Here is a 27,287-nt window from a genome sequence, read left to right on the forward strand (position 1 = left end):
TGGAGAGGTCAATGACGCAACAGATTGTGAGATAAGGACCAATTCCAAGCTCCGGCCAGTGGGATGACGAATACAGGCCTCCAGGCCTAGGAGATGGCTCCGTTTCTTTTAACTACGAGGAGACAGTGTTGGATGATACTATTTTTAATGTTTAGACTGTTATTTATGAAGATTGTAATAAAAATTCTAACAGGAAGCGTTATGATTGGATATAGGCCTATAACAGTCATTGATGAATATTGAATGTACATACATGTATTGGTTTGGATTATTCTTGTATACCATTCATGTTTCCATATAGTGTTTGAGGTATCAGGGTGTATTATTTAGTCATTAAGGGTGGATTGTTAATGGAATTTATATGTTTAAATGAATGATTAGAATATTCCACCCTGAAACCATATAATTGTATGAAATTGATTAGAATCATACAATTATTATTAATGATGTGTGTAGTTTTAGTCAGTAAAAATATAATAAATGATGTGTGTAGTTTTAGTCAGAATTTGGGTAAAACAATATATCTGTACAATATGTCTTTATAGTATCTTAAACACAGACTGTCTGAGCAAAATTCGATGCCGACCTTGGCTAGGGGCCACTGAGAGATTTGGGAGAGGGCAGGGAGTACTTCTCACGGTTTCCCTAATCTTGGGGGAGGACAGGGAGTGCTTCTCACGGTCTCCATAATCTTTGTTGGCTGGGTAGTGATACAATATGTGTGTCGGATACCTACTGTTCGTGTGTATGTATATGCGTATGATATCTACTATTTGTGTGGAAGTATGTGCGCCACTATAAAATGGATGTCTTTGTATTGTGGACTTGAGAACGTTCTTGTGAATAAACTGTACTAACCTTTTGCATAAGCTGAGTCTTTGACTAACTATTATTAAACCCATGGTCTTACAAACCTCAGGGATTGGTCAAAGCTATTGATTGATTGTTATTATCAATGGGATTCAAAATTCTCGTGACAATATTATGCTCAGCCATCCGAGGGCTTTGGCTTTATTGGACCAACCCTGCCAGGCAGGCTCAGACACTTGAGGGGGCAGTGCTGCTTTAGTGGGTCACTGATCACCTTTATTTTTCTGTCTTGGCTGGATATAGGCTACTTGCAGTACGCCGATGAAACAGATAAGGATTTCTCCTTAGTGTGGGGGTCGCTCTGTGTCTAGGGTACAGGGTTGGGGACCGCTTCATCATGATCAGACAATATTTATTATTTATTTTAAAATGTATGTCCCATATCTGCACAAAATTGAAAACTCTCTCTGTCCTAACTCCTGCTTGCAGACACACATGGGCTCTGGCATTTGCAACCATTTCCCTTTTTTACTGACTTAACTTGACTTTTCCAAACACAAAAATACACACCCCACCTTCCACCACAATACACCGGCACATACCCACATACTGTGCCTTCTATGTCCTCTGTTTGCTGTTTTTATCCCTACCATCTTGAAAAAAGAAAAACAATGGACAACACAATGCAGCACAATGGACACACGAGGGCCTTGAGAAGACATTCAGATTGTTTGTGAGAGGTTAAGAGAACAGAAACATGAATAATGTCCGCACTATGAGTCATCCCTGGCTGACTTGAGCAATGCATATAGAAAGAGGAACTTATGGTTGGTGGGACAAGGGCCCATGAAGCAGAGTTTATGGAAAACATAGTGTGTGCGTGTGCGTGCATGTGTGTGTGTGTGCTTGTCAATGGGCCATGTGATTTAACTTTGTCTTCTATCCAAGCCTTGTCTGACGGTTGGATCTTGTGAAGTCGAGTGCATTGGGGAAAATGAGGAATCGGGAATAAGAAGTGAGAAATCTGGATGTCCCCTTGCACGCCTGTCAGGGGCGGCTCCATGTCATTGTGAAAGAGATGACGGCCAACGAAACTGCTGGTGTCAGTCAGGCAGGAAACCAGGGTCAGGGTCCTCTCTGCAGCCTGTCTATCCAGGCCATGCTCTCAAAACCATCATTTTCCTGACAGTTGCTCGCTTTTCGAGAATGTTTTTTGGGGATCTAATATTCTGATTATCCTCCAACATATATGCGTACAACCAGTTCTTTATTATCTGGGTAGACAGTAGACAAAACAAATAACTACGATTTACATTTGGATAACCCACGGCCATAGCAGTGTGTGTCCACTCCGTTCAATTATTGTCACACCCTGATCTGTTTCACCTGTCCTTGTGATTATCTCCACCCCCCTCCAGGTGTCGCCCATCTTCCCCATTATCCCCCGTATATTTATACCTGTGTTCTCTGTTTGTCCGTTAACTGTTTGTCATGTCAACCAGCGTTTTTGTTCGCATCGCCTGCTTTTCCCAGTTTCTCTTTTTCTCGCCCTCCTGGTTTTTACCCTTGCCTGTCCTGACTCTGAGCCCGCCTGCCTTACCACTCTGCCTGCCCCTGAGCCTGCCTGCCGTTCGGTACCGTTGCCCCACCTCTTGTTCACTGACCCCTGCCTGCCTTGACCTGTCTATTGCCTGCCCCTGTTGGCATATTAAACCATTGTCAATTCGACGTGTCTGCATCTGGGTCTTACCTTGATTCGTGATAATTATAAACAACTCTCTGATATACATCCAAATCAATAAGGGCCCGTGGTGTTCAGTTCGTCATATGGAAATCTAATGGAGTCTATGGCATACTACTGAATTGCACCTGCAGTATAAGGCCTGGAAGGAGCAAGTGGCTCCACAGAGGGAGCAGAAATCAGATCACAGATGACTACCTCGACCACTACCTCTAATTAAGCTTTGCTTTGTGGCAAGCTGTTTAGTTACCATCTGGTTTAAGGAAGAAGGAGAAGGAGAAGAAAATCTTTTGAGTTCCAGGTTAAATTGGTAAAATTTAAGGAAGTTTTTAGTTCCCTAGTTAAGTTATAGAAATCTCAGATTTCTTGCTCTCTGTGGCAATTTGCTTTAACCGACTCAGTGAGATTCTCCTGCATTCACAGAGAGCGTACTACTATCCATGCTGCTCCTGGAAGACTTATGAGAGTGACGGTAAGAGTGAGGCTGGCTGGACTGAGAGAGGCAGGAGGCGTTTCTTCCCATGAGCATCCTTTGATACAGATTGTAATGTTATGAAATATGTTTTTATGCTGGTTTCAGCTCAGAGATATATCTGTATTACTAGTATTGGTATTCTTGCTACTTTTTATTGAATGGAGTAAAGAGGCAATTTGAGAGGCAATTTGGCCTTTGTAGATCACTAGGTTACAGTTTGCATTATATCCTTATCCATTATTTGATTTGATAGTCTTGCGTTATAAGTTGTTGAAAAATAAATACTAATTTACCCTTGTTGATCATTAATAGTATATTTTATCTTTGACTGAGAGTCAATGGGTTACGTCAAGAGTAAAAATGTACCTTTAAAAGTTATCTTTAGCTAACATCTAGGCAGTAGACCTATGGTCATCATTGGCAGCTAATACTTTGTATCCACATTGGTCTTAATTTGTTTCTTCTAAATGTAATTAATTGTTTTAGAATATGTTGTCAGCACATCAAAACTAATAACAGTACTCTTTAAATAATAACTCGAATGAAGAATGTTTGGTAACACTATTTGGATAGTCCATCTGTAGATGCTTTACAGACACTATCAGTAACATTTCAACTAACTATCTACTAACCTTAGCTCTAATACTAACCATTATCCTAACCCTTATTCTAAACCTAACCCTAACCATAACCTTAGCAAGCAGTAGCTTATCAACATAGTCCGGATTTTCCAACTCACTATCCAAATAAAGTGTTATCGAATGTTTTACTGGGCTGTAACATGTTTCCAACTATTCAAGATAAATTACTCTAGTTGTTCAATAGAGTTTGTCAGAGGATGATTACGTAAATGCTGTCAAAACCAGCACAGTGTGGACATTGATCTGGAGAAATGTTGGTCAAACAATAGACAAAGAGTGCAACATTTCCTGTTGCGACGGTCTCTGTATCCTGTTTTCCACAGTCAGTGGTGTTGCATGTCATACCCTTGTGAGAGGGTCTGTGGGTATGTTCTCATGACCCGAAAGTGTGAGGCCACAGAGGTCCAGTAGAGGCTCTCTGTCTGTTCGAATTAAACAAACAGATTATGACATATGAGTAATCAAAGGTTTCCATTTAATGCCAGATATAGTCCTGCCTAGAAATGTTGGCCTGCATTGTGACTATTTTGCAATCCTTAAGAATGCAGTCTTTTGCCACTGTAAAAGAAACAGCTTGTAAAAATGTTTTTTACTGAAATTGGTTTAAACCAGGTATGGGCAACTTTGATGGGGATGGGGGCCACAAAAAATCTGAACTCGGTCTGCATATCCATATCCACATCCATACCCACATATGCAGTCAGTTGCAAAAGACTCTAGGCTTTTGGGGGCCCTAAGCAAAAACATTTTGGGGTGGGGGTTGCCACCTTGCAAGCAAAACATTTTGCAGCAGAGAGAAAAAAATGTAAGCTGCAATATGTTGCAACTTTTTGGGCAACCAGACCAAATGTACATAGAAATGTGAGTTATAGATATGTCATTCTTGTGCGCTATTTCTATGCTTCCAGTTCTTAAGTTTTGTTTTTGCGACTTTTACCTTTGGTTTTGTACACCAGCTTCAAACAGCTAAAAATACAATGTTTTGGGTTATTGAAAATATTGCTTGTTCTGTCACATAAACAGAAATTTGGCCAACTATTAGAATTTTAGCAACCAGGAAACGGCAAAGCAATTTCTGCATATTGCATCTTTACGTTTTAGAGTACATTCTACACATTTTGCCATGGGGCATAATGAAAATACTGCAGTTTTAAAGAAAGTTTTTTGCAATTTTACACATTTTCCATGAGGGGGAAAGAAGGTTTTGCAGTTTTAACAGCTAATTTCCTGCAATGCTAAAAAAGTTGCCATTGGGTGGAGAGAAATGTTTGCAATTTTTAATATGATATTTGAGTGAGAGTGACAACCAAATCAAGGGGGCTCCCTGGTTGGTAATTGGACCATGATTACTAAGTCAAATCAAATCAAATTTTATTTGTCACATACACATGGTTAGCAGATGTTAATGCGAGTGTAGCGAAATGCTTGTGCTTCTAGTTCCGACAATGCAGTAATAACCAACGAGTAATCTAACCTAACAATTTCACAACAGCTACCTTATACACACAAGTGTAAAGGGATGAAGAATATGTATATAATGATATATGAATGAGTGATGGTACAGAACGGCATAGGCAAGATGCAGTAGATGGTATCGAGTACAGTATATAGATATGAGATGAGTAATGTAGGGTATGTAAACATTATATTAAGTGGCATTGTTTAAAGTGGCTAGTGATACATTTTTTACATGTATGGCAGCAGCCTCTCAATGTTAGTGGTGGCTGTTTAACAGTCTGATGGCCTTGAGATAGAAGCTGTTTTTCAGTCTCTCGGTCCCTGCTTTGATGCACCTGTACTGACCTCGCCTTCTGGATGATAGCGGGGTGAACAGGCAGTGGCTCGGGTGGTTGTTGTCCTTGATTATCTTTATGGCCTTCCTGTGACATTGGGTGGTGTAGGTGTCCTGGAGGGCAGGTAGTTTGCCCCTGGTGATGCGTTGTGCAGACCTCACTACCCTCTGGAGAGCCTTACGGTTGTGGGCGGTGCAGTTGCCGTACCAGGCGGTGATACAGCCCGACAGGATGCTCTCGATTGTGCATCTGTAAAAGTTTGTGAGTGCTTTTGGTGACAAGCCGAATTTCTTCAGCCTCCTGAGGTTGAACTGTCTGTGTGGGTGGACCAATTCAGTTTGTCCGTGATGTGTACGCTGAGGAACTTAAAACTTTCTACCCTCTCCACTAATGTCTCGTCGATGTGGATAGGGGGGTACTCCCTCTGCTGTTTCCTGAAGTCCACGATCATCTTATTTGTTTTGTTGACGTTGAGTGTGAGGTTATTTTCCTGACACCACACTCCGAGGGCCGTCACCTCCTCCCTGTAGGCCGTCTCGTCGTTGTTGGTACTCAAGCCTACCACTGTAGTGTCGTCTGCAAACTTGATGATTGAGTTGGAGGCGTGCATGACCACGCAGTCGTGGGTGAACAGGGAGTACAGGAGAGGGCTCAGAACGCACCCTTGTGGGGCCCCAGAGTTGAGTATCAGCGGGGTGGAGATGTTGTTACCTACCCTCACCACCTGGGGGCGGCCCGTCAGGAAGTCCAGTACCCAGTTGCACAGGGCGGGGTCGAGCCCGAGGGTCTCGAGCTTGGTGACAAGTTTGGAGAGTACTATGGTGTTAAACTAGAAGTTAAAATACAGTAGCTAGACTAACTTAACAATCAAAAAAATATTTAGCTGACGGGCTAATTGACTGACTGTCAGTGACTGACGTAACAAGAGAAAAACTCCTGATGCACAACTAAATTTCAAAATTGCATCTTGTGTATTCTACTATTCTAACTCAAAACAGTAAGTTGAGACCCTGACTGAGTCCCCCTCCAGTGTATTGTCTGTATTGCTAAATGAGTACTAATGTCACACTGTGGCCCTGAGAACTCAGGGTATTAAAGCCATAAGGGGCTGTTAAGTAAGAGGTGTCAATGTGACTGCTTGCTTATAAGGATGCTTTAGCCATCAGAGATATGCATCTTGTGAACATAACTGCATTCAGACATCTCAAGTTGTCGAGTACTCAGTCACTCGCTTTCGTAGCCTAAAACCAAAGCGTCCATGGGTGCAAGTGATACAGTAAACACAACAGCATCCGTGTGCCTGTAGCAAAGTTACACACTGAACTTCTGGGCTGGTTTCCCAGACCTAGTCTTGTATTAAAAAGCATGTTTTATTAAGTATTGCCATTAACTAAGTATATATATTCCAGTAAAAGGCTTTATGTGTCCAGGAGCTTTGTCCACAAGTCATTGCTGGAAACCAAACACAGTAGACATCTTATCTACTATGTTTTACCAAAGAAAGAAGCTGGTCTGATCTGTCAGAGACTGATAAGATACGGTACGTATTGTGTTTCCTTACTGTATGAAATGGCCCAACGTGATCAGACAAGACAATCACTGAAATACCCCTATATATTTATATTTTAAGTTTTGTGGCCTAGATCATACTGAAGTTTAGACACACAAATGGAGTCATTCACAGCAACCCCCCCATAAGGAACTGAATCTAAAAGAGAATTTCCCAGTTCCTCTTTTACATAGTGGTGTGTGTGTGGGGGTGTGGGTGTGTGTGTGTGTGTGTGCGTGCACGTGTGATGCTGAAAATGATGATGGTCAAGACTGAAGTTGACTAACAGTAGAAATGTAAAACCAAATCATAGGCCTGATTCTGTTGGAACGTTATCTGCCTATTTCCTGTAGCTTTTTACATTGTAAGAAATGTAATTTCAATACACATTTAATGTATTGAGCCATTCATTCAAACACAGAACTGAAAGTGGTTTCTTGTCTTTCCCAAAATGGGATGAGCACAATGACGCCTGTTTAACTTTCATCTTGTTCTTAGCTGTCGAAGGCCTAGTAATCTGAAGCCTTATGTAGTAGACCTGTATGTGGATATACTCTGTAAAGCAAAGTACAGGGGAACAGAAATTACAGTATATCATACTCATCAAACTAACTATAGTGTTGTCCATGAGGCTGAGGGACTGACCTCTTACTGAGATGTCCACCAATCTCCACCTAATAGTTCATTTTAAACAGATCTAGGAAACCTGAATGATTTATGACAAAACAGCATATTTTTGTGTTTGAGAAAAAACGATATATTCAAAAAGAGAGTCGTTTGTGTGCTCTGAAAATAGCCGTGGTGAAAATAGCGTGCTGGGCTTGGTGTAACGCACATAGTGTATTAATACTAAATGTCATCAGTTTAGCTCAGACAGCTGTGATTAACATGGGGGCCATGGACAGGCTGTGTGGTTTCAGCAGACCTACAAGTGGTAGAAGGATGCAGGGGACTCAAATTATAACCCCAGACCATGCAAGCAAGGCAAACTGAAAAGCCACGTAAACCAAAATCCAACAAAGTCCACCAACATCAAATGCACAGGCCTACCAAATTAAGATAGTTATACTGCAACCAGCAAGTCAAACTGATTGTTTGCCTTTGTTAATGTTGATTATTAAACAAAGAATGCACTGTATTTTGTGCTACTTAGCACATACAAATATTATCAGATAAGGTTATAACAATTCACAGAAAATTCAACATAGTCTTTGGTAGAGATGAAGGAGAGGAAAAACAATATAATACATGGACATCCATAATAGAGCACATTTGACGACAGGGTTTTTGGTTGTGTGTTATATTAAGCTTTGAACCACCAAGGGAATATAATAATAATTCCGAAATTATCTTCAGTGCGATTTGGATCTTACTGTCTACAGTATTTCAAGTATCTGGTCATTATCAGACTGATGCACTCTTCCTCTGTCCAAATCTACACAAGCCTGTCAGTTGGAGGATAGGCTTGTGACCTCACTTCTCTTCAAGTTAAAACAGAGATGTTGTGTCAGGGAGAGATACCTGAGACAGATAGGGCTGGTTTCCCAGACACTGCCTAGTCCTGGATAAAAAAGCATACTCGTACTGTGTCCTGTAAACCAGCCCATAGGGTCAGGAGAGAGGGTCATCTGAGTCTAGTAGCAGAGCTACTGTACACTGTACTCATTGTAAGGAAGAATGGTGAATGGTGAGAAAAACACATTTGGTCAGAAAATAGAATAAAACATTTGCAATTTCTCAAGAATCCCCCCACCAACACTACTATTGTCTTAGGAGGTATTTGATCTCCTTTCCCTTTATCTCCACAGCTGTTGCAGGATTGCAAAAAGGAAGTGGCATGATTTTATCTGTCCAGCTAATCTACACACAGATGAAACAATTGTTTGGATAGAAATATAGCAGAATTCATCAATGTATGTGAGTCATTATTTCATTGATATGGTTAGAACTCAAGCTACTGGTTTGTTTTTTAATTGACATATTTACACCAGTTTATTTGAATGGATAGCATAGTATAGGGAATAACAGGGGTCCAAGTGCCGAACCTTGCTGAACACCAAATCCAATGTACACACTGATACTGGTCTGAGAAGTAGGAATTAAACCAGTTTAAAATGTGAGATGACAATGTTAAGGTGTCTGGCATTGAAACATGCTAAAAATGTTTAATATTAGATTTGTAATATTCACATAGATTTGTATAGTGTATGCAAGGTATATGAATATGGATGCCTGCACTTTAGCCACACAAAAAAAAACACATTTAGTTTGGTTGGCAAAATGGTCACAATGAGATGCTAAGATACTATCCACTGACAGATGATGCTATGCTAGAAGACTGACAGTTAAGACAGGCCTTGAAATGATTGGCTGGTTTGGGAGGAGACGCAATTGAGCCTTAATAAATGTGAGATGTTAGAATCTCCCCCTGACAAATCACCAATGACCAGGAACCGCCACCAGTCACACTGAGATGTGTACACCCACAAAGATATACAGAAGTCAAAATATCAGGTTCCCTTTTAATTTTCAGTCATTGAGTAGGGCTAATTTCTTTTATTTTCTTAGACAAAATTTGAGTCCCAGAGAATAGCTTGGCTTACAAGTGGATAAAGTTGTGTAGGCAGAGGCAGACATTTTGGGTTTCGTTTGGTGAGTGGAAATTTGGTAAACGTTGTGCAATGGTGCGGGAAAAGTTTTGAAAGAGTGTGAGAAACAATTGAAGCTAAGTGCCTGAAGTAGGTCGGTTCAAGAAGAAGCCTTCATGTTGCATCCGTACAGAATGGAGGGGTACCTCATCTCACCTGGTCCTGTAAGTACACAATGAGTCAAACAATTTGTGTTAATTCAGTTATAGGCCCAAGTATGTACAGGTATGTGGTTATTTGTTGAGTTTATGTACTTGTTTATATACCACAGGATGTACTTATACAGAAAATGCATCTCAAGCTCACTGAATTCAAGTTTGAATTTCATATTAACATTGAATTTTTCAAATTATGATAATTAATTAAAATATGTTAATCGATTACTGTAACATCATTCAATTTCAAACTCTTAAACTGGTACACAATGTTGGTACTTTTGTGGTCTACATACCGGCAAAAGAACAATATTTCAAACATAATAGTTTATACAACTAACAATATGTTTTGTTTCACAACAATCCATTTTGTAAGGTCATGACCAACCATGAAAAAACCCAGCAAAAGTATTATAGTAAATGTCAATGAAGTTTAAAAAGCTCAAAATGTTGTTCAACAATGTCATTATCAACAAACATTATCAAGGGCAGAAAGCAATTTGTATATGGATGTTAAGTTTCAGTTCCTAGGAAACAATAGTAAAACATTATGGGAAGTTTTGTTATGATTTCAGTTGAGGATATTATTTTTGTTTTAACAGGCATCAGAAGACATGTACGAACCCGACATCTATAGACAACAAATGTCAGAATATTCATATCCGTATGTCATCGATGCAGAGAGTCAAGGAGGTGAGCTTTAAAATACTACAACATTTTTCCTAGTATTAATACCTCATGTATTATCTATTGATAATCTTGGTAACTATGATACAATGATATACATTTAAAAAATAATGTTGCTTTCTCTGATGAACTTACCATCGCATAATTGTAGACGAAATAAACAATTTGAAGATCACTTATACGGAAGTGAATAGTGCCGGCCCAACTAGATTCAGTATGTGTTTGACCAGGCCTGAGGAAATCACACACAGTAGCTGTATTAAAGACAATACTGTACATAAAAAGTATCAAGACACTGCAGCTGGAGCCAACCATGTTGCCCCCATGGAGTACAGGAAACAGATGCCATTTCTGTCAGGCACAACTTTCCCCCCTGGGGTTTATTGAAATGGAGAGGTTTGGTTGTATTTTCTCCTGTAATCAACTGATCCTACTGCAAGAACAAACTGGTATTTACTAGTAGGAGCTGTAGAATTATATAGGCTCTGCTCCATTTAACAAACTCAATTATTACAGTATGCTTGATAAATATAAAATAAAAGAAGGGCAAGTCTCTGGTGCAGTGTCAGGACAGAACACAACAGATCACTAAAACATGTTTACCTGCGGAATGTTTTTAGAGTTGCTACACAATTTAACACATTTGTGACATTCAGGCTAAAAATAAAGAAAAAGGCAACTGCCAAAGCAAAGATGTGTGAACAGGAAACTGCCTAAAACATTTTGCTGAACACTTTAAATGTATAGCAGACATTGTATATTTGGAATCTGTAGTCAAATAGGTTTTCTCTATTCTATTCCATCTGAACATTGCCATTTAGTGTACACTCCCTTCAGACCTACCTCTTACTCTACGAACAATTAAAATGCTTCTCTCTGTTCAGAACACTGGGACTATCACGCCACTCATCATGCTCATCCTCTGGACTTTGACAACCTCCCAGAGGGCCACTTCACTGAGCTCCAGAGTGTCCAGCAGCTACATCTACCCAGTATGGCTCGTTACAGCGATGTTGACACTCTCTCTCTGGACCCTGGCCTTGGGGGACACAACCATGCCCTACCCCCACCGGTGAGCCCACCCCCTGACCCCTGACCTCTCTTTTCCTCTAACACAGACAGAGCGTTGGAGTTGGTCATTTTTTTCAAGCAGATGTAGTGTACATGACTAATAGAGAATGTTCTGAATGTTCAGGACTAAAGCAAGTAGCAGAATTCATTTACATGTCCCCTCTAGTGGCAATAGCAATGCTTCAGAAATGCCTAATAACAGATAAACATAAAATCAACCATCTGGCTTCAGATAAAGAAATGAGTATGAAAGCATATCTGGGCTACTGTTTGTTACTGGTGAGCTATGTTGCGTGGAGGATGTAGGGTGCGCCTACACACAGATGGTTTGACATTGTGGCCTTTTCCTAACTGGGGCCTGCTGGTGTTGCTACAGAACTATAATCTGCCAACTCACTAACGGCTGATGAACAAATAATTCTTTTTTTAACCAGAAGTGGCCTCCCCAACATTATGTCACACACACACACACACACACACACACACACACACACACACACACACACACACACACACACACACACACACACACACACACACACACACACACACACACACACACACACACACACACACACACACACACACACACACACACACACACACACACACACACACACACACACACACACACACACACACACAGAGAACATTGTCTGTCTTCTTGTGTGATATGTGGTTGCTGTTATTGCAGTTTGACTGTTTGGCTGTGCAAAATCCTGGCAAAACATTCAGCACACAGTTCTAAAAACCCACTGTTTCTGCTCTGAGACAGTATGTCAGTTCCATTTAAAAATAGAAAATGCATCTTTAAGGATATTCTCATCCACGCTCATTAATTAATGCTCTCTGTTTAAAGTGTAATATTTATACTGCCTCAGAGCAGAAACAGTAGGTTTTTAGAACTGTGTGCTGAATGTTTTGCCAGGATTTTGCACAGCCAAACAGTCAAACTGCAATAACAGCGACCACATATCACACCTCATGCAGCGGGGCGGTGTCCTAAAATCTTTGCGACCGCTGGGCTAACTTGAGATGATTATATTGTCAAGAACAGGTCAATGGGCAGAGTTTAACAGATATACTACTCTTAAAAACATGGCGAAGGTTTGAACTGAGAATCATGTCAATAAAACTTTGAGTTACAAGTTGTTTTTATGAGTATGAAGACAAATGTGCCAATACCTCTAAAATACAACTGGTCTCCTGACTTGAAACAGAGTCAAATGTAGCAAGCTAGCAGTGACATGCTAAGCTAATCAGAGCAAGCTAGTTAGCTAAGCATTTAGCAACCTCTTAGCTACTCATGTTGAATTAATAAATATAACTACTATAGCTAACTAGGTGTCAAATATACAAATAAGTCAGGTAACATTTGCTTTATTGAAATGTTAAGTTGAATAAGCTTTATGACAAAAACAACAGGGATGGATAGTTATGCTGCTCCAGAGGCATCAATATAAAATGCTAAGCAAAACAGAACTAATTGGCTAGCAGATAGCTATCTTCTACTAATGTTGAGTCAAAGAACAGAGCTAGCTAGCTAGGTCTCAAATATGCCAGTAAATGTTAGTTTGGGTGACGATAACAATAGGATTTAGAAAAGGGCAATTCCACGACTCAGATTGTTCACTTAAAATGTATGTCAAACAAAAACAATTTATTTTAAAGTTTAACAAACCATACAGTGCACCAGGGCTCTATGCACAAGGGCTACGTTTAACAATTTACACGGAAAATTTTACAAAAACACATTTACTGGAAGATCTGTGCAGATTCAAAGTTTGGTAACAGAATTTCTGTAAAATTTCAGAATTAGGATTCAACAATGTCTGCAGAAAGAATGGGGTGTCAGCTATGACATGACACCTTGACATTGAAAAAATCTATTTTTTGTTATGGAACTACAATAGGTGAAGTGGATTTACACTGGTTAAATTAATTACGGTAACAGAATTTCATCATGGGTCCCTGATCTGTACTACACAGAAATGCATAATTATGGATATGAATGTCATTCTCTTCATGTGGATCTATCCTAAATAGGTACACAAAGGTATACATATGCAATATCCTCCTTTGCATATTTTGGGGATTATTCTACACAACGGCTATTACTTTAATGAGCTCTGCCCCCAAACAAGACCAAATTTGCTTGGTCCTAATCTAACCAAATCTGAACCAGTCATAGAACGAACGTCTATGTTTCATAAGTTTGGACATCAAAGTACAACACAGTAGAGTTCAGTAGAGTACAGTACAGCAGAGCACAGAACAGTAGAGTACAATCGAGTACAGTAGAGTACAGTAAAGTAGAGTATAGTTCAGTACTTTACAATACAGTACAGTACTGTACTGTACCTTTCTTTACTGTACTGAGCTCTACTCTACTTTTATTTACGGTACTGTATAGTACTGTGCTGTCCAAACTTGTGAACCCAACTGTGGTTTGTGACTACTATGATTTCCCATTGTAGCCAATTAAATTGCAGATATTCCATTACCGAGTTTTGGGAAATTCCGTTACCAAGTTTTAATTATTTAATAATTTATTAACAAAATTGATATCAGTAAAAACACTATAATTGTTACGCCCTGGCCTTAGTTATCTTTGTTTTCTTTATTATTTTAGTTAGGTCAGGGTGTGACATGGGGGAGGGATGTGTTTTGTATTGTCTAGGTTTTTTTGTATGTTTATGGGGCAATGTTTAGTCTAGGTGTATGTACGTCTATGGTTGCCTAGATTGGTTCTCAATTAGAGACAGCTGTCTATCGTTGTCTCTCATTGGGAGCCATATTTAGGCAACCATAGTCATTAGGTAGTTTGTGGGTGATTGTCTATGTCTATGTGTAAGTTGCCTGTGTCTGCACTTGTCATTATTATAGCTTCACGGTCGTCGGTTTGTTGTTTAGTTTGTAAGTGTTCTTCGTCTTCGTTGATTAAATATGTGTTCATTTCACGCTGCGCCTTGGTCCTTTTCTCTTTCATGTAACGACGATCGTGACAATAATAATTGATAGGTGTACTTGTTACTTCTGTGACCTTTCATTATCCTCCCTCCTTATGAGGGAGAGAAATTAGAAAATATCTTAAAGATATGCAGGGTTTTGGTAACGGAATTTCAAAGCACAAGGCAATGTTTCTTAAATTTACAGGCAGAAACATGTATCCAAATGTAACAATGAACGTGTTGATATTAGTTGGCAGGGGTCTTTACTTAACATGATAGTCATTTTTAGGATGGCAAATGGTTGAAAAATGTATATCTGCCTTAATTTCTCCTATGAACTTCACATGTTGGGGCTCATGGGTCCTTTTACATGGAAATTACCATATGTCCATGGCTGTCCCTAGGGCAGTAAATACTTTTTTGTATCACCTTTTGTGCTTGAATTCTGCCCTTAGGGCACCAAAGTGATCCAAACCAAAATGAACACTACTGCACCCGGGGAAGCATTTAAACAATGCATTCCAGTTTGCTTAAAGTCTGCCCTTAGGGCACCAAGTGATCTTGACCCAAACTAACATTTCTGCCCCCAGGGTAGCATAAACAGTCTGTTTCATTTTTTTTTGTTGATATTGCTTATTCAACTAAACTTTTAAAACAAATGTTAACTGACCTATTGGCAGATTTGAGACCTAACTAGCTACCTATTTTTTATTTTATAATTCAACATTAGTAGGAGGTAGGTTTCTGTTCAGCTAAGCTACATTTAGCTTAGCATTTTACTTTTCTTACCCCAGAAGTTTATATAGCTTATTTAACTAAATATTTTTGATAAAGTAACTGGGAGCCGATTTTCAGGTATATTTGAGACCTAGCTAGTTTTATTCTATGACTCAATATTCTATTTATTAATTCAACATGAGTAGCTAAGAGGCTCTGATTAGCTTAGCATAAGGCTGCTAGTTTGCTACATTTTACTCTTCACTTCAAGTCAGGAGACCAGTTGTATCTTAGAGATACTGTCACCTTTGTTTGACTACTGTAACACAAAAATGATTTTAAAACATTACAACTTGTTAGCTCAAAGTTATTTACAAGATTCAGAGTTAAAAACCAATCGGATTGGTTCTGCCCTAAACCAATCAGATTATTTCTGCCCTTAGAACAAAGTTGACTACACTTTAAGTAAATCTGCGTTGAAGCTCTTTTTCTCCCACATAAGTAATCATTCAACTCCACTGTCACTTGATAAATTCAAGGGAGTGAGTATTCACAGGAGGGTGTTGAGGGGAGGACAGCTCATAATAATGGCTTGAATGGAGTGTTTGATACCATTCCATTTATTCCATTCCAGCCATTACTATGTGCCAGTCCTCCCTAATTAAGGTGCCACCAGCCATCTGTGATGGTGATAAATGATTGGGGGAGTAAAAATGGTTGCCGTCATTAATAACACTTGCGCCTCACTGTGTATATAACATGATCAGCATGGTATCTAATTTGTTTAGTTGTAATTTCTCATTGAACACTGCTCCAAAAATAATGTATTGTAATTGGTTGTAATTGTAATGGTTTTGTATTGTAATGACTACATGGTTATTGTTGTTTGTGGTGTCCAAGGTGCCATATTACCCTCGTGCCATGGGCTACTTGCACCCCTCTCCTCAGACGATGAGGAGCTCAGATGACGAGGAGCCAGGAGGCCGCAGCCCTCCACTAGAAGTGTCTGATGAAGAGTGTCTGAGGGACCACATTGCCCACGTAACAAGGGGAGAATTGGGTAGGGAATTCTTTCATAAATGCATACCTAATATCTCACATGATGATTTAGCTTTTGAGGTCACAATAATCCTACCCCATGTAGGTCATAGGTAGGGAACCTCCTCAACTGATTCATTGCAAGTTTAACCATTTTGTCATTTTGTCAACATTAATATAGGCAACAAGAAGAAGATCCGTCTCTACCAGTTCCTGCTGGATCTGCTGAGGAATGGGGACATGAAGGACAGTATCTGGTGGGTGGACAGGGACAAGGGCACCTTCCAGTTCTCCTCGAAACACAAGGAGGCACTGGCACATCGGTGGGGCGTACAGAAGGGCAATCGCAAGAAAATGACCTACCAGAAGATGGCACGGGCTCTTCGCAACTATGGCAAGACAGGCGAGGTCAAAAAGGTCAAGAAGAAGCTGACTTATCAGTTCAGTGGTGAAGTGCTGGGCGGGAGGTCTCACTTGGAGAGGAGGCCATATTCCCATTTGTAGAGGGAGAAACATAGTGGAAGTCCTGAAGAAGGGTAGAGTGAGAGAGAGAGAGAGAGAGAGAGAGAGAGATAGTTAACTGTATATAGTATGCAAGATGGTTATCAATGTAATAACTGTTGATTGTGCTCAAATCAACAATAACTGTTTTTGCTGCTCTTGTAAAAAGCATTTATGTGAACGTCAAAGCCAATGTCTTAATGGAATCTGACAATTAGCAAGTTTTGCTCCTACAACTCAATGATTGCACAATCACATCTATAGCACGTAGAAACAGCACCGTTTCAAATGATACTGTCAATCATTATCACCAGAAAGCTTACAGGAGTGGTAATACAGATGACCACTAGAAGTCCTCAGAGATCTCCTTTCTTAAAGCTGTCTGTGTTCACTGACTTCTACGCACTGTTGGACTCACTGACCATTGTGCACATTTGACATCGATTAGACTTGGATGCAATGTAAACAAAGAAAAAGACTGTGATAAAGAACTCTTTAGCATTAATGAAATTGATTTGACACTCTGAGATGCACTGACTTTGGATACGCAATTCCTCTTGCTTAACCTTTGGTGTAGCAGCACACAAACACAACATATTATACATTAGCTTTTGCTAATCAGAATTGAGAATTCAGCCAAGCCGTGGTATAAAGCTTGTATATTTGATTGATGGTATTACATGTGTATTTCATACTAACTCATGTTAGCTCAAGACTTTGGGAAGTAAACCCTTCTGAACATTGGGAGGTTTAACCTGCAAACTTTTTGGACTGTCCCCTTGACCATTACTTCCCTGTAACAACCCATTGACTTGTTCCTGAAATGGGAGAGGGTGAAGAGGCTTGTCACCCAGCCCTTATCATCTGCTTGTGTTCTGAGATATAGCACAGACCCTTGCCTCCTCCGAGCTGGGGTGCAATCTATTCCTAGCCTAGGAATACCAACACAGGGATATTTCTCCCATGCTCTCAATCATAGACCCCTGTTTGAACTGTATGAAAGTGTATATGACCAGTTATTTTCCCGTACTCTATGTGCTCTCTGTATAATGCATGTTGGCATGTTTGTATGTTGGCATGACTCAGTTACATATCTGCACGTGATGAACTCAAAAGCATTTCTATTTCTCACACGTCATGTGGTTTTAGTCGACTCATCCTCACATTGTTCCAGCACATCACAGACTGGCTTTAGCAAATACTCTGGGAATCACAGCCATGTACGCAGAACCCCAGTGGCCGAGCCAGATAATATATAGACATGTGGGCAGCCGTGGAAACTTTACTGGGCCCACTGGCAGCATACAAGGCCACCCCGTCCTCCACCATCCACCCACCCCCAGCCCAGTTATGTGGCAGCCGAAGCCTGTAGGTGTAAATAATTCTGGGTGCTGACACAGCTCTATGATGGGAGCACAGGGCACAGTCTGCAGTGAAAAGTGACGCAAAGTGAGGTATCCAGGGAGAACACCATCAAGAGACAGATAATAGTTTTAAGTGTATTTTCCCTACAGCACCATAAAGCAATGAATAAATACAACTTAAAAGGAGACATAAAGGACAGGGATATAGTTAGAAAAATTCTATTTAATAATGCAAAATCGTAGAAACAGGGAGGATTGATTGAAGTAAACCCACCTGCATTTATTACTGACTGAGCGATAATACAAGGTTGAAAATAAAAACATACAGTTGAAGTCGAAAGTTTACATACACTTAGGTTGGAGTCATTAAAACTCATTTTTCAACCACTCCACAAATTTCTTGTTAACAAATTATAGTTTTGGCAAGTCGGTTAGGACATCTACTTTGTGCATGACACAAGTCATTTTTCCAACAATTGTTTACAGACAGATTATTTCACTTTTAATTCACTGTATCACAATTCCAGTGGGTCAGAAGATTACGTGTATATGAGTTATTGACTGTGCCTTTAAACATGTTATGGCTTTAGAAGCTTCTGATAGGCTAATTGACATAATTTGAGTCAATTGGAGGTGTACCTGTGTGGGTGTATTTCAAGGCCTACCTTCAAACTCAGTGTCTCTTTGCTTGACATCATGGGAAAATCAAAAGAAATCAGCCAAGACCTCAGAAGAAAAAAAATATCTGTCTGGTTCATCCTTGGGAGCAATTTCCAAATGCCTGAAGGTACCACGTTCATCTGTAAAAACAATAGAACGCAAGTATAAACACTATGGGACCACGCAGCCGTCATACCGCTCAGGAAGGAGACGCGTTCTGCCTCCTAGAGATGAACGTACTTTGGTGCGAAAAGTGCAAATCAATCCCAGAACAACAGCAAAGGACCTTGTGAATACGCTGGAGGAAACAGGTACAAAGGTATCAATATCCACAGTGAAATGAGTCCTTTATCGATATAACCTGAAAGGCAAGGAAGAAGCCACTGCTCCAAAACCGCCATAAAAAAGCCAGACTACAGTTTGCAACTGCACATGGGGAGAAAGATCATACTTTTTTGGAGAAATGTCCTCTGGTCTGATGATACAAAAATAGAACTGTTTGGCCATAATGACCATCGTTATGTTGTTAGGAAAAAGGGGGAGGCTTGCAAGCCGAAGAACACCATCCCAACCATGAAGCATGGGGGTGGCAGCATCATGTTGTGGGGGTGCTTTGCTGCAGGAGGGACTGGTGCACTTCACAAAATAGATGGTATCATGAGAGAGGAAAATTATATGGATATATTGAAGCAACATCTCAAGACCTCAGTCAGGAAGTTAAAGCTTGGTCGCAAATGGGTCTTCCAAATGGACAATGACCCAAAGCATACTTCCAAAGTTGTGGCAAAATGGCTTAAGGATAACAAAGTCAAGATATTGGAGTGGCCATCACAAAGCCCTGACCTCAATCCTATAGAAAATGTGTGAAAAAGTGTGTGCGAGCAAGGAGGCCTACAAACCTGACTCAGTAACAACAGCTCTGTCAGGAGGAATGGGCCAAAATTCCCCTAAACTATTGTGGAAGGCTGGTGGAAGGCTACCTGAAGTTTTTGACCCAAGTTAAACAATTTAAAGGCAATGCTACCAAATACTAATTGAGTGTATGTAAACTTCTGACCCACTGGGAATGTGATGAAATAAATAAAAGCTTAAATAAATCATTCTCTCTGCTATTATTCTGACATTTCACATTCTTAAAATAAAGTGGTGATCCTAACTGACCTAAGACAGGGAATTTTTACTCTGATTAAATGTCAGGAATAGGGAAAAACTGAGTTTAAATGTATTTGGCTAAGGTGTATGTAAACTTCCGACTTCAACTGTATACAGTACCAGTCAAAAGTTTGGAAACACCTAGTCATTCAAGGGTTTTTATTTATTTTGACTATTTCCTACATTGTAGAAACTATGAATTAACACTTATGGAATCATTTAGTAACCCCAATAAAGTTGAATAAATCAAAATATATTTTTGATTCTTCAAAGTATCCACCTTTTCCCTTGATGACGGCTTTGCGCACTCTTGGCATTCTCTTGGCATTCTCTCAACCATCTTCACCTGGAATTATTTTCCAAAAGTCTTGAACGAGTTCCCACACATGCTGAGCACTTGTTGACTGCTTTTCCATCACTCTGCGGTCCAACTCATCCCAAACCATCTCAATTGGGTTGAGGTCAGGTGATTAAGGAGGCCAGATCATCTGATGCGGCACTCCATCAATCTCCTTCTTGGTCAAATATCCCTTACACAGCCTGATGTGTTTTGGGTCATTGTCCTGTTGGAAAATAAATGATAGTCCCACTAAGCACAAACCAGACGGGATGGCGTATCACTGAAGGATGCTGCGGTAGCCATGTTGGTTAATTGTGCCTTGAATTCTAAATAAATCACTGACAGTGTCACCAGCAAAGCACCCCCACACCATCACACCTCCTCCACCCTGCTTCACGGTGGGAACCACACATGCGGAGATCATCCGTTCACCTACTCTGTGTCTCACAAAGACATGGCGGTTGGAACCAAAAATCTCAAATTTGGACTTATCAGACCAAAGGACAGATTTCCACTGGTCTAATGTCTTTTGCTCGTGTTTCTTGGCCCAAGCAAGTTTCTTCTTATTTTTGGTGTCCTTAAATAGTGGTTTCTTTGCAGCAATTCAACCATGATTCACGCAGTCTCCTCTGAACAGTTGATTTTGTGATGTGGCTATTACTTGAACTCTGAAGCATTTATTTGAGCTGCAATATGAGGTGCAGTTAACTCTAAAGAACTTATCCTCTGCAGCAGAGGTAACTCTGGATCTTCCTTTCCTGTGGCGGTCCTCATGAGAGCCAGTTTCATCATAGCGTTTGATGTTTTTTGTGACTGCACTTGAAGAAACTTTCAAAGTTCTTGATATTTTCCGAATTGACTGACCTTCATGCCTTAAAGTAATGATGGACTGTCATTTCTCTTTGCTTATTTGAGCTGTTCTTGCCATAATATGGACTCGGTCTTTTACCAAATAGGGCTATCATCTGTATAACACCCCTACCTTGTCACAACACAACTAATTGGCTCAAACACATTAAGAAGGAAAGAAATTACACAATTTAACTTTTAACAAGGCACACTTGTTAATTGAAATGAATTGACTACCTCATGATGCTGGTTGAGAGAATGCCAAGAGTGTGCAAAGCTGCCGTCAAGGCAAAGGGTGGCTACTTAGAAGACTCTCAAATGTAAAACATATTTCTATTTTGTTTAACACTTTTTTTGGTTACTACTGTTATTTCATAGTTTTGATGTCTTCACTATTATTCTACAATGTAGAAAATAGTAAAAATAAAGAAAAATCCTGGAATGAGTATGTGTGTCCAAAATTTTGACTGGTACTGTAGTTTACGGTAATTGCTGGGACACTTGAGAAAACTGGGCAGACACAAGGCCAAGGTAAAACACAAAAAGAAAAATGATAAAATGATCAGGATGTAGTGTTAAGGATCAGGGTCAGACATGCCTTATTATCCCAAAATACTTCACTGAGGTGGGGTTGTTCGCCCGCCTCCAAACTCCATAATATTTTACTCCAGTCAGTCTGTCAGTCTGTCATGTTCTCGCTATGCCACCAAGCCGAGGCTTCAGACGGTAGGCCCCTACTAATAAGATGCTAAGCTCCAGTGTGTCAGGCAACAGTGTATGATTCAACCAGAACAGGATTTATTTAGACAGGGTAAAGGTCCCACATATATGTGTATTACTTCTTAGGGAAATTAAGTTCTGATGTAAAATTGACTGCCATTTGGAATACTTGTTTTACATGAAAAAGTATTGTTACATTACGAACATGAGGAAAAATATTTTTCCGTTTACAGTGCTGCCTGTTCAGAAAATGAATGTTAAATTAACCAGATGGATGATGGAAAGCTGTGCATACTGCCATTTAAGGATTCCTGGAAGTCCTGGAAGTCCTTGTTCACCAGGGGAAAAGCACTCACATTCCTGCCAACAGATAAAATGATTGCTCTAGACTCCTGTCTGCTGTATTCTGAAGCGGCAACTACTTTTTACAAGGCCAGGCAGCGACACAAATCTAGAAAGAGTAGGAGACCTCGCTGGACTCAGGTTCTAAATTTAACCCCCCACCTCCCATTCCCTCCCTCCCTCACTCGCTTTGCCTGTCATGCAGCTCAGGTGTTGGGAGAAGAGATGGTTGAAATATGGTCTGCAGGAGGTCAGAGGGGTCTGGAGGTTGTGTGAATGTGGGGTGGAGGGACAGGGAGGGATGAGGTGCACGTCTATTATCTCATTGCCGGACAGAAAGGGGATTGGGTCTAGACATCGTGACAAAAGAGGGTGGGTTAGTACTGTTGTGAAGGGGGGTTGCTCAGGAGCCCCACTATTAAACGCAAGTGGTGAGCTAGGAAGGAGCGTGTAATTTATTGTTGGTTACTTTCTGGAAGACACATTCAATCAGGATGCCAGAGCCGGTCCAAAAAACAGGTAAGTGTGCCTGATCAGATTCCATCTCATTTTACTTCAGCATCACTGTATCTCCAGCTGCTATCTAAAGACGTCGCTGGACTTTTTACCTCCTCTCCCTTTTCCCTCTGTAATAACAAATCCCTCCCAACCTATGGGACTGGTGGGACTTTTGATCACTGATCATCTCATGTCATAGTTTCTTGTCTTCACAATTGCATTTCAGAGAGGTTACGTTTGAAAGTTGTTGCTGTTACAAGGGGGAACTTTGCCAATGCCTGCCTCTTCAGCTTCATATTAGCTATGCATGTCTTCTGTGCAGGTTTTCTCTCTATTTGATCCATTGAAACTGTAAAGGGAGTGTACAGTGCATTCGGAAAGTATTCAGACCCCTTGACTTTTTCCAATTTTGTTATGTTACAGCCGTATTCTAAAATGGATTGAATTGTTTTTCCCTTCCTCATCAATCTTCACACAATACCCCATAATTACAAAGCAAAAACAGGTTTTTAGAAAGATTTTCAGATGTTTAAAAAAATATCACATTTATGTAAGTATTCAGACTCTTTACTCAGTACTTTGTTGAAGCACATTTTTCAGCGATTACAGCCTCCAGTCTTCTTGGGTATGACGTTACAAGCTTGGCACACCTGTATTTCGGGAGTTTCTCCCATTCTTCTCTGCAGATCCTCTCAAGCTCTGTCAGGTTGAATGGGGAGCGTCACTGCACAGCAATTTTCAGGTCTCTCCAGAGATGTTAGATTGGATTCAAGACCGGGCTCTGGCTGGGCCACTCAAGGACATTCAGAGACTTGTCCTGAAGCCACTCCTACATTTTCTTGGCTGTGTGCTTAGGGTTGTTTTCCTGTTAGAAGGTTAACCTTCGCCCCAGTCGGAGGTTGTGAGTGCTCTGCAGCAGGTTTTCATCAAGGATCTCGCTGTACTTTGCTCTGTTCATCTTTCCCTCGATCCTGACTAGTCTCCCAGATATGATCTGTTTCACCGTTTATAAATGATATGTATCTAGTCCAAACATTTGAAGGTGTCATATTTGGACCAATTCACTTGATTTCAAATAATAATGAATGAATCGTGACTAATGATGAGTGAGAAAGTTACTGAGGCATAATTATCATACCCCCCCCCAAAATGGTGAGAGATTAGCATGTTTTGGGGTCATGACCTTTGTGCATCTGTAACTTTCTCACTCATCATTATTCACGATTCATTCATGATTATCCATAATCATGGTAGCATCCACATTAATGTAGAAGTGTTCAGAAACATATTTGATTCTTATTTACAATAAAAGTGACTACAAAATGAAACAATACATTATTTACCATTCATTGCTATTGGGCACAACATAATCTGAAACACAACCAAAACCAACTGCAAATGCATCCAATAAGTTTGTACAGTGTAGTCAATGCATGTTATGAATATGTAGTCATTGCATGCTATGAATATGGGAACAAATACTAATCTTTTGACAAAATGTTATACATGGTAAGTGAATTTGTTCAAATACTTATGACACCTTCAAATGGGGGGACTAGATACATAAAGTGAGTTGATTTCTAAACGGTAAAACAGATATGTATGAAAATACCCACAAATAAAATGTGACATTCTTTACTGTCGCCTCATATAAAACATTTTATCTCAAATTTTTAGCTTCACTGTCCAAATAAATACATAGGGGAGTGTATGTAAGCGTAAGTTCAAAATTCTGAGTGCATCATTTCATGCACCACTGAGTCCATGTGTAAACATCACTCATCATGTGCAGATGATCCAGAAATGCCTCACAGGATTCTAACCAGACAAATGACTTTCCACTTTTTTGGGTCAGACGGAAAGCATTGCCATTCACTGTGGAAAGAGCAACTCAACAGATCAGATGACAATGCAGCCTCCTCCCAGTATCCGTTACTCAGATACAGTATGTCTGCTAAGACATCTAGCGTTCCAGATCTCCCAAACAGCCATGGGCTGTTTGAGTAATTTCGCATTAACATCAAGACCCTGCTATCAACAGATAATTATTCTGTAAATCTGTTTTTTGTTGAAGCGTCTTTTAAATGTAGAATGAGTCTCTCTACTGATACAAAGATGCTTTGCACTTTGGGGTTTTGGGGTTTTGAATTCCCCAACTGATGAAGAAATAGTTTGTGGTGAACCATTTGGACTGAAATAAAACAAGAACTAGAAGATACAGGTGAACTATATAAGTTAATTGGGTAAACACTTACTGGTCCTAATGCTAGCTAACTGCTTTGCTCGCTTGTTATTTTTTCCTTTTCTTTTTACAATAACAATTGTTAGTTCAAAATATGTTTCAACCCTCATATTATATTTTTTTCTCATTTACTTTACTTTATATGGAGGAATTTGAGTGAAATGTAATATAAATAGGCCCAATAAATACACCGTTGAGGTTAAGGAGGAGATACCAGTCATCACTAGCCTGAAAAAGGGAGCACACTTGGAAGCCCAGAACAGGGGTAACATTCTTTCTATGCTCGCTGCGCAACTAAAATAGTGTCTCACTAATCCCTCTACTGTGCTACCTGTGCCCCTGTCACTGGGGTTGCCTGCTGAGTGCATTTATTAGTGGGGCACAAATGCATTCTATATTTAGACCAATAGGGTCGTCTTGCTCCATGTGGAGGTCATTTAATTTGTGATGTAATGAGCTGATTGGAAACCATTCTCTGGTTAGAGGGTAATAAAACACCTGATACAACTCACAGAGAGGAGAAATGGATTAGACAATAAAAAGCTCTCATTAACAACACATTGGAGAGCTCTGATATCAATCCACTGCAATGCAGATGATTGCAATGATAAGATCAGCCTTTTCAGCATTTATCAATTTCAATTGATTAATTCAACTGAATTCAAAATAGGGGTACAATTAAGGTTATATACAGTGCATTCGGAAAGTATTCAGACCCCTTGACTTTTTCAACATTTTGTTACATTACAGTCTTATTGTAAAATTGATAAAATTGTTTTTTTTGCCCCTCATCAATCGACACAAAAACAGTTTTTTTGATTTTTTTGCAAATGTATAAACATTTAAAACCGTAAATATCACCTTTTCATAAGTGTTCAGACCCTTTACTCAGTATTTTGTTGAAGCACTGTGGCAGTGATTACAGCCTTGAGTCTTCTTGGGTAAGGATGCTACAAGCTTGCATTTGGGAAGTTACTTCCATTCATCTCTGCAGATCCTCTCAAGCTCTGTCAGGTTGGATGGGGAGCGTCACTGCACAGCTATTTTCAGGTCTCTCCAGACATGTTCGATCGGGTTCAAGTCTGGGCTCTGGCTGGGCCACTCAAGGACATTCAGAGACTTGTCCTGAAGCCACTCCTACGTTTTCTTGGCTGTGTGCTTAGGGTTGTTTTCCTGTTACAAGGTTAATCTTTGCCCCAGTCGGTCCTGAGTGCTCTGGACCTGGTTTTCATCAAGGATCTCTCTGTACTTTACTCCGTTCATCTGTCACTCGATCCTGACTAGTCTCCTAGTCCCTGCTGCTGAAAAACATCCCCACAGCATGATGCTGCCACCTCCATGCTTCACCGTAGGGATGGTGCCAGGTTTCTTTCAGATGTGATCGTTGCCATTCAGGCCAAAGAGTTCAATCTTGGTTTCATCAGACCAGATAATTTTGTTTCTCATGGTCTAAGAGTCCTTTAGGTGCCTTTTGGCAAACTCCAAACGGGTTGTCATGTGCCTTTTACTGAGGAATGCCTTCCGTCTGGCCACTCTACTATAAAGGCCTGATTAGTGGATTGCTGCAGAGATGGTTGTCCTTCTGGAAGGTTCTTCCATCTCCACAGAGGAACTCTGGAGCTCTGTCAGAGTGAACATCGGGTTCTTGGCCACCTCCCTGACCAAAGCCCTTCTCCCCCAATTGCTCAGTTTGGACAGGCGGCCAGCTCTAAGAAGAGTCTTGGGAGTTCCAAACTTCTTCCATTTAAGAATGATAGAGGCCACTGTGTTCTTGGGGACCTTTAATGCTGCAGAAATGTTTTGGTATCCTACCCCAGATCTGTGCCTTGACACAATCCTGTCTCGGAGCTCTACAGACAATTCCTTCGACCTCATGGCTTGGTTTTTGTTCTGACATGTGCGGTCAACTGTGGGACCTTATATAGACAGGTGTGTGCCTTTCCAAACAATGCCCAATCAGTTAAATTTGCCACAGGTGGACTCCAGTCAAGTTGTAGAAACATCTCAAGGATGATCAATGGAAACAGGATGCACCTGAGCTCAATTTCAAGTCTCATAGCAAAGGTCTGAATCCTTATGTAAATAAGGTATTCCAGTTATTATTATTTTGTATAAATTTGCAAACATTTCGAAAAACCTGTTTTTGCTTTGTCATTATGGGGTATTGTGTGTAGATTGATGAGGGAAACAGTTTATTGATTCCATTTTAGAATAAGGCTGTAACGTAACAAAATGTGGAAAAAGGAAAGGGGTCTGAATACTTTCTGAATGCACTGTATAACCTTATTTGTAATTTTTCTGAAGTGCTTCCATTTTGATAATAGAACTACTATGGTGTATCAT

General features: G+C 40.2%; 2 protein-coding genes and 1 long non-coding RNA gene across 5 annotated transcripts in view; 2 read left to right on the plus strand and 1 right to left on the minus strand.

Moving 5' to 3' along the window:
• The first annotated feature begins 2,925 nt into the window (after positions 1-2,925).
• On the plus strand, positions 2,926-18,486 carry LOC129854372 (transcription factor PU.1-like). 2 transcript variants are annotated; one of them, XM_055921335.1, is made up of 5 exons: positions 2,926-3,023; positions 10,415-10,505; positions 11,384-11,571; positions 16,139-16,298; positions 16,458-18,486. In XM_055921335.1, exons 1-5 carry the CDS (start codon positions 3,012-3,014, stop codon positions 16,778-16,780), a joined length of 774 nt encoding a protein of 257 aa, XP_055777310.1. In that variant the 5' UTR covers positions 2,926-3,011; the 3' UTR covers positions 16,781-18,486. The 2 variants fall into 2 exon arrangements, with proteins under 2 accessions (XP_055777310.1, XP_055777309.1); XM_055921334.1 differs by lacking the exon at positions 2,926-3,023 and adding an exon at positions 9,733-9,821.
• On the minus strand, positions 9,518-16,727 carry LOC129854373 (uncharacterized). 2 transcript variants are annotated; one of them, XR_008759292.1, is made up of 3 exons: positions 16,640-16,727; positions 10,635-10,731; positions 9,518-9,819 (listed from the first exon to the last, which is right to left on the minus strand). It is a non-coding gene; the product is annotated as an uncharacterized LOC129854373 (long non-coding RNA). The 2 variants fall into 2 exon arrangements; XR_008759291.1 differs by lacking the exon at positions 16,640-16,727 and adding an exon at positions 11,343-11,431.
• Positions 18,487-22,581: 4,095 nt separating the features above from the next.
• LOC129854377 (myosin-binding protein C, cardiac-type-like) overlaps positions 22,582-27,287 on the plus strand; it is a 37,571-nt gene continuing 32,865 nt past the window's right edge. The window contains exon 1 of the mRNA XM_055921340.1: positions 22,582-22,723. Coding sequence (XP_055777315.1) covers positions 22,699-22,723 — 25 coding nt within the window. The 5' untranslated portion in view covers positions 22,582-22,698. The remainder of the gene's footprint in view (positions 22,724-27,287) is intronic.

Source organism: Salvelinus fontinalis, chromosome 4, assembly GCF_029448725.1.
Source record: "Salvelinus fontinalis isolate EN_2023a chromosome 4, ASM2944872v1, whole genome shotgun sequence".
In the NCBI taxonomy this organism is placed as follows: Eukaryota; Metazoa; Chordata; class Actinopteri; order Salmoniformes; family Salmonidae; genus Salvelinus; species Salvelinus fontinalis.